This window comes from Ziziphus jujuba, chromosome 4 (assembly GCF_031755915.1).
Source record: "Ziziphus jujuba cultivar Dongzao chromosome 4, ASM3175591v1".
In the NCBI taxonomy this organism is placed as follows: Eukaryota; Viridiplantae; Streptophyta; class Magnoliopsida; order Rosales; family Rhamnaceae; genus Ziziphus; species Ziziphus jujuba.
Genome location: NC_083382.1, coordinates 20416566 through 20425004, shown reverse-complemented (window position 1 = coordinate 20425004; position 8439 = coordinate 20416566). Strand labels below are relative to the sequence as shown.

Below are 8439 nucleotides of genomic sequence, written 5' to 3'. Positions count from 1 at the left end.
GAACACACCATTAATAATATTCAGAATTTATTTTGTGAGATTGAATTTCTCTTTGTTTTTTTAACACCTAAAATACCATTAGTGAATGAGTGCTTTAGTTTTGACTTATCAATAAGATATCCATCACCTATTGTGTTGTCTACATTATACCAAGGTTTATAATCATAGGTTGGTTAGGGGTTGAGGTCAATCCATTAGAACTTGAACTTAATAGTGATCAGAGCTAATATAACACAGGTTTATGAGCAGGTCATCCTAGGTTCATATCAGGAGGAGAACCTACCGACATGATGGTAGTTTTAGAACAACTTCAAAGGATGAATGCTCGCTTTGATCAACTAGATCAAAGAATGGATAGAATTGAGAATTCCCAAGGTGGGCCGAATCCAAGACATGAACACCAAGGAGGTTGAAGTTGAGGTCGAGGTTATGGAGGCCGTGGACGTGTTAGGGAGGAATTCGAAGGAGGAAACTTTGGAAATAATCTTAAGAAGGAGCTTCAAGATATCTTTGCACTCTAAGGAAGAAAAACCTAGGGGAGGAAAGCTAGAGAGGAAGATGATGGCCTTGAAAATATTAAGGTCAATATATGACCTTTTATGGGAAAGAATGATTTGGAGGTTTATCTAGAATTGGAGGAGCGTATGGAGATGATATTCGATTGCCATAACTACTCCGAGGCAAAGAAGGAAATTGGCCCATTTGGAATTTGGATATTATGCACTCCAATGGTGGACTAATGAGCAGGTTACCCAAAGGAGAGTTGGTGACGAATTAATTAATACATGGCGACAAATGAAAGGAGCCATGAGAAAGAGATTTATGCCGACACATTACCATAGGTTATTGCATCAGAGGCTTCAATCATTATCGCAAGGAAGTAGGACCATGGAGAACTACTACAAAAAGATGGAGATGCTCATGATAAGTTTGAGCATGAATGAGGATCGTGAGGCAACCATGGCATGGTTTTTGGGTGGTTTAAATCGAGTAATAGCCAACTCAGTGGAGTTATAACAATATGTGGAATTGGAAGAGATGTTTCATGTGGCTATTAAAATTGAGAACCAATTTAAGAGGATGGATACAAGCTCATGGTTTGGAGGAGTTTCCAATAGTGGGAGGTCTAATTCAAGTGTTTGGAGAAGCAATCCCACATATGACACACAGCCAAAACCAAAGCAAGAAGAAAAGAGCTCTAGTCGGCCAAGGAGGGATACAAGGCTGGATTCAACTCAAGTACCTAAGTTGGAAGGTAAATATGATCCTAAATCCTCAAGAACTAGAAATTGTTTGTTTTAAGTGCCAAGGACAAGGACATATTCCCAACCAATATCCAAATAGGAGAATTATGGTGCTGAAAGGTAATGGAAAGTTTGAGTCCGAAAGTGAAGAATCTGAGGAAGGGGCCGAATTTGTTGATGAAGAACAAGATGAAGCCAAGACTATCAAAGCTTCAAAAGCCAAATTGTGTTTGGTAGCAAGGAAGGTTTTGACCATGCATAAAGATGAGAATCAAGTCCAAAGAGAAAACATCTTCCATACTCGATGTGAAATTCAAGGTAACATTTGTAGTATGATGTGATATTTGACGATTTTCTTTTGTTAACCAATGTTGGCAAAATTTTACCCTAATATTTTAGGGTTTTGGTTTTGTACTCTTGGCCTCTTTAAAGGCTTTTTCAATAAGAAAGCAGCTTAGTTATTATTCAAAAATTTATTTATGAGAAAGAATTTTTTTTTGTTCTTTTTGAACACCTAAAACACTTGATAGAAATCAAGAATTTTAGTTTGACTTATCAATAGGATATCAATTACCTATTGTGGCATCTTCATTATATACTAAGGTTTTTAATCACAAGTTGATTAGGGGTTAAGGTGACCATTAGTACGTAAACTTAATTGTAATTCAGGCTAATATAATACAAGTTTAAGAACAAATCGACCTAAGTACGTATCATATTATAAGTCAAGTAAACTGATCAAAATTTTGAGAACATGTGTAGAATATTAGTAACATATGCATCAAATGGGTAATTGGTATAAACTAAGTAACCTACCATATCTTATGTAACATGATTATATTTTTTTATAACATCACCATAAATTTAATAATATATGACTATAACATTTGTAATATACGATAAACTAATTAAAATGACCATAAGTTATGTAACTACCATAAAATTTGTGATAGATCATAAATCAAGTAACATGGCTTTAATTTTAGTAAAACCATTATTTATTAAATCCATAGTTTGAATGAGTAAGTGAGTGAATGAGTGAGTTAGTTGCAACTACTTTATAGTTTAGTGATATTTTTATTTTTATTTTCATTGATAATATAGGGAATATTCCATTGAGACATTTTTAATAAATGGTCTAAATTCATATTAAATCCCTAATTTTCTACACCTCTTATCTAAGATGTCATATTAAATTTATAGTTAATTATAAAATTAATTTTCAATGGTAACAAACATAAAAACTATTTATAAATATCAAACAATTAAATATTTTATTAATTTACTTTTTTTTGAAACCATTAATTTTTTTATGGAAAGTTTTATTTTTTAAAAAATTTTAACATGTTTAACAAATCTTCAAAAAGTATATGATCATTCCACGGTGTGTTTGTTTTTTTTTCCACCATGAACTTGACAAAGTGTTTATATAAATATATTGGAGATTTTTGCTTTAGTGACTATCTATTTTCCTATTGTGGTAAAAAAAAATTAAAAAAATCTAGTAATAGATAAAACTATTGAAGATGTCCTAAGCAAATCCAAATAATAATAATAATAAAAGTTAATTACATCTTAGTATCTTGAAGTTTCAGAGTTATGTGATTCAAATCCTGAAGCTTAGAATTGAGCAAATTGAACCCTTAAGTTTTAAATTTGATGCAAATTGATCCAATTGGTTGATATGATTAATAATGCTGTTAAATGATATCAACGTGTTTATGGTTTACTAAAATAAATTTGTTGATTTTCTATTTTATATTTCTAGTTTTATTTAAAAAAATTGTATTTATTCTTATTTTATTTAAATTAAAATGCCCAAAACTTTAAATTTTTTTTATTTAAAATTAGACCCAAAAAATAAAAACAGAGATAAAATTGGAAGCTTTGGTCTAATAAATTTTTTTTTCCAGGTCAGAAATTAAATAAATAATTTTATTAGATTAATAATTAATAGTAAATGTTTATGTCCAAACCATAAAAATTTGACAACAATCTAACAATCGGTCTTGACAATTCAAAGAGAGCCCAAAAAAAAAAAAAAAAAAAAAGAAAGAAAAAGAAAAACTACAATACATGTTTTCCTTTTAATATAATGCACTAAAGAGTAGTATGTACTCTGAAAAATATTATATTTTTCACTGACAAGGTAGACGTACTTTTTACCCTGAAAGGTGATGTCCTTTTCACATAACATTCAAAGATATTGAGAACTCTATTTATATACTGCATCTATTTATTTGATAAATTGTACCGAATACACAAATTTATCTTATAACAGAAATTATCGGCACTTTTTTTTTTTTTTTTTTGGTTTTTGGTTTTTGGTTTTGTTTTCCCTAATGTTTCTCGTACAAGACGTATGTACTTCAAAATTAATTTCTCAAAACAAAATAAATATTATAAATGAACAAAATGAAAATGGAGAAGGGAATATCTGTTTCAAAAATGCTTAGGAGTAAAAAATTCAATTTTCTTTATTGCCTTAAAATGATAAAGTACTATAATTCTTTATACAATATTACAACCCTTTTTCTTCCCATGAACTACCTAAACCCTATTCAACTTTCCACAGACTTAATTCTTTCAAACCATAGCCGCGCCATCTTTGCATTCACCATAAACAAAACCTTTCGTCCTCATCCACTTGTTTGTCATATTATTTATACATAACATGTACATCAACTTTTCATTACCATCAAAGCGGAATTAAAAAAAAAGAAAAGAAAAAAGAAATAAAAATCAATATGACAAGGTTTCTTGCTTCCTGATTGTTTTATTTCTTGTTTACATATTAATTTCTCTCAACGAACATACCTTGATTACATTTTTGCTTTCTGAACAAGTCAAACAAATTGTTTTCCTTAATTTTGGATTTCATTGTTTTTAAATTAAAAATCTTTAGAATGCAAAGGAATAACAATGGCACAGCAGGAGCTCAACCAGCATGCGCAGCATGCAAGCACCAAAGAAAAAAATGCCAAGAAGGGTGCATATTGGCACCCTATTTTCCTGCAGAAAGAAGCCGCGAATTCCAAGCCGTGCACAAAGTTTTCGGGGTTAGTAACGTCACAAAGATGGTGAAGAATATTCGAGAAGAAGATCGGAGAAGGGCGGTGGATTCATTGGTATGGGAAGCTTGTTGCAGACAGAAAGATCCAGTTCTAGGTCCTTATTCAGAGTATAAGAAGGTTTATGAGGAGCTTAAGATGTACAAAAGCGAAGAAAATCAAATGCTTCAACTAACAGGGCAAAAGAATACTATCAGTTATAAATCTTTATCAAGTTTGGTTGCTCGAAATAATGGTGGCCATGGGATTAGTAGTAATGGAACAGGCGTTGGGGGAGTTGTTAGCAGTAATGGGTTTAATTATTTTCATGAAAGTGGGAACGTTCTAGTCGAACCAAGCACGTTTGGTTATCCTTCAAATTATATGCAATTATGTTCAGAAAAAACAAGGGGAGAAAAGAATATTGATTCTGTGGTTCCATTGCAGCAGCATTTGGTCAGTGGCGGTTTTAATCAGCAATACTATCACTCAGGTAATTTGGTCTGCTACTATTTGATGAATCACACTATTTTGCTCTCTCATTTCCTTGCTTCTAATATCAAGTCCTTATAAGAACTTATATTTTACCAAACTTGATAATCACATCCCTGGTTTTCCTTGCTTCTATTGTAAAGTAGTCCTTATAAGAACTTATAGATTAAAACTACTTATTAAGGTTTTAAAAGAAATAAAAACCAGAAGTAAATTGCCTTGCCATGGAAGATCCAGAAAAACCATTTCGCCCATTTAGAAAATAGAACGAGCTACCTCATAGAATTCCTAGCAATCACCAAATAAAATTAATTAAACAAAAGTTCTGAATCTTAGGTACAAGCAACAAGAAACGAAAATGGATATTTCTTTTCTGTCAAAGTCTGCTATAACTAGTATATTCTTTAATTAGGCGTGATAATACTAGTTAACATAATCCTGAGTTCACATGAATTATTTTGATTTTCTTGTATAACTCTAATAAGGATGCTTATGATAAAGTCATCCCTTTTCTTGGAGGTTGACCGAATTCACGGTTTGAGAGCTTGACCTATAAATCTCCAGACCAAAAAATTATAATAATAATAAAAGAAGGATATTTAAAAGCTCTAATGTGGTCATTATGCTTTTAAATTCTGTTTTCTTATTTCAAAACAAGGGTAGTTGTTAAAACTCTTTTCTATCTTCCCATGAGAAAATTAGAGCTTAGTATAAAAATTAGACTTGAAAACCTATTGTTCCTAATAAATGCCTGAAATTCAAAATCGATCATTAGTTCTCAAAAACAATTTCAGAAGTTTGTAATTAACAGAATTGAACGAGTAGCACTGTAATTTATAGCCATTTGGACTTGAACAGTAATTAGTATGCATATTGAATTTTTGGTATATAGTAAGTATAACTAAGGATTGTACTGCAAACAAAATTTTTTGCATACTGTTTGATGATCACTAGCTAGCCTGGGCCACAAGTTATATAAATATGTGGAGTATACATCCATGCATGGTTAATTTTATTTTATTTTGTTATTATGTTTTTTAATATGATAATTACTATATAAAAGTGTTGCAGGATAATGGATTCCCTCCTTTTCTTTTCTCTTTTTTTTTTTTTTTTTTTTTTTTTTGTTTTCCCCTCGTTATTGCAGGTCAATTCAATCAAGTGAATGGCAAGGCATTCGAAACTACAATATGGGAGGGGGATTCTTAATATGTTTCCCTTCCCATTTTATTTAATTATTCTCGTTCCAGCACTTTTTTGTTTTTTTGTCCCCTCCTTTAATTAGAAAAAAAAGGCAGAACATAATTCACGTGTTTCTTTTATTTAATTCTCTTTCTTTTAGGTTGTAGAGGGAAATGCTATGTTGTCCAGTTAATCTTTTTTTTTTTTTTAATAAATACAATTAATCCTTTTTCAAAAGATTATTTAATTAATAAGAGCATCTTCAACACATTTTCTAAAAATCTAAATTTATTTATTTTCAAGATATATTTATCTGTGATGGTTTAAAAAAATCTCCAAATTGAAAAGTTAATATAGTAAATGAATTTTGACTTTCCAAATGTAGAAACTCAAATTCACTCTATATAAAAATTTTAATACATTTATTTATTGATCTACCATTTTCAATGCACAATTATAATTATGTTTAATTTTATATTTCCTTTTTAATTTAATTTCAAAAGAAAAAGGAGGGAAGCCATAAAGGGGAAAAACAAACATGAAATGAATTATATTTATTTATTGAGAATGAAAAAAAGTGATGATAAAGTGGCACTGAAGTTGAATAAAAAATCTCTCTTTATTTTATTGGACTTAGATTCTCTCTTTAGTTTCTTAGACGCTTGTTTATACTTATCTTTAAATTTTAGCCTTTCTTTTTAACTCTATTTAAAATATTGGTTATTATAAATGGCACATAATTTAATGGCATGCATGATTTCTACATGGGCACTATAACTCTTATGCAATACATGTGACATCCTTATTTTTATTTTTTAAAATTTTGGCTTTTGTATATTCAGCTTAAAGAAATCAACAGGACAAAACAAGCACCTATAGCCCTTTTAACCAAAAGAAAGTATTATCAGGAGAGGAATTATAGATCGAAATATCTATAAATCAAATATACTTGTGGTTCTCCAATCCTTTTCAAACAAAGTATTATTGGACTAAAAGAAATTGTATCGGGTTGGTGTGAATTGCAGAATCTCGTGAACCATCAAGTGTTTGAACGCAAGTTGTGCCTGAAGCCATTAGACCATGGGCACGTCTGCTTGGGCATCACACAACGTTGACCCCCAATCTCGACCTCCAGGTGAAGAGGGGGCAGATTCCTCACTTGACATGGTTGGCTGGATTCCATAGTTTTATTTTTCAAACTGAGAAAACCATCAGTCCCCTTCAATAGAAAACATATTCGTCAACTTTCCTATTTCTGATAATATTTACTGTATAAAATTGTTCTGCATGGGAATATTTGTACTTATAATTATAGCTCTACTACACTACAACAGAAGGAAAACTAGCTAGGCATATCTAGCTTTTGATAAATTCCAATTAGTTAGGCCGACTACCATTTCACCAATATTTTATAAATTCATATACTTCAATCATGTATTTTTACCTAAAGAAAAAAAATAATATTAATAATCAATGGAAACAGAAAATGTACTAGCAATTTGTGGAAATTGGAAAGCCAACCCCACATTCTGTTATAGAAAGTTTATTGACTGCAGCAACTAGATTCTCTGGCTTACCAATACCACAAAACTCTTGGTTGATTCTCCTATTCCTAAGTCATATTTCGGACACTATCTGAAAATTTGTTAATTTACCCTATACTCGTCTACCAGTGAAAAGCACAAGAAAAAAAAGCCAAAATTAAAACAGGGTGTACCCATCTTGATTTTTTGCTCATTCTCTAAGTTGTTCTCCTAAACATAAATACAAACACATTGAGAGTGAGAGAGAGAGGGATTAAACTTATAGGTTAGGGATGTGAGGGATTATACTATCAGAGAATAAAACCCAAAACCAAAACCAGAGAATAAAAACACAAGAATAACAGAAAAAAACATTAGTTAAAAAAAAAAATTAGCAAAAACAAGAATAACAGCTTTGACATGGAAAGATTTGAGAAGAGAAGAAAAACCTAGATTGGTGAACTCCAAGAGCCGAGATCTATTTGAAATTTGTCAAAGGAATGCTATTCGATATCTGTTTGAAGAGTGGTGAGGTTTCATGGTAAGCTAGTGCGAGCAGTGAAGGTTTCGAAAAGCGGTGAAGGAGTGGGTGTTAGTAGCCAAGGCGAAAACAGGTGGGTTTGAAAACAGTGGAAACATCTTTTTGATGTTTTTCAAATTTTTTTAATTTGTTTTCTAGAATTTTTTATTTTTTATTTTTTGAAAACAAATGGACAAACAGGTATGTTATTGTTTTAGAAACAGTTTTTTGTTTTCTATAACAGAAAACTGTTTCAAAAATAGATGGGCAAATAGGCCCTATGATTTTTAGTCTGTCAAAATGATTGCTTATTTCAAATCTAAAAAATTGTGGTACACTATTCCTACAGATATTACCACATTAAATACTACTCAAATAAAGAAGCTTTAAGACAATCAACAAAAAGATTCTCAAGCATAATTCGCTCT

The 8439-nt window shown here is 30.8% G+C and overlaps 1 protein-coding gene across 2 annotated transcripts; it reads left to right on the top strand.

The window, feature by feature from the left end:
* The first annotated feature begins 3963 nt into the window (after positions 1–3963).
* Positions 3964–7345, top strand: LOC107417180 (LOB domain-containing protein 2). 2 transcript variants are annotated; one of them, XM_060816865.1, is made up of 2 exons: positions 3964–4787; positions 6994–7345. In XM_060816865.1, exons 1-2 carry the CDS (start codon positions 4151–4153, stop codon positions 7017–7019), a joined length of 663 nt encoding a protein of 220 aa, XP_060672848.1. In that variant the 5' UTR covers positions 3964–4150; the 3' UTR covers positions 7020–7345. The 2 variants fall into 2 exon arrangements, with proteins under 2 accessions (XP_060672848.1, XP_048328746.1); XM_048472789.2 differs by lacking the exon at positions 6994–7345 and adding an exon at positions 5934–6038.
* Positions 7346–8439: the final 1094 nt, after the last annotated feature.

Excerpts from the sequence above, each read along its gene's own strand:
- LOC107417180 (XM_048472789.2), top strand. The coding sequence starts at position 4,151 with ATGCAAAGGAATAACAATGGCACAGCAGGAGCTCAACCAGCATGCGCA. Across the intron at positions 4,788-5,933 it reads TCAGCAATACTATCACTCAG|GTCAATTCAATCAAGTGAAT; the intron begins GTAATTTGGTCT and ends TCGTTATTGCAG.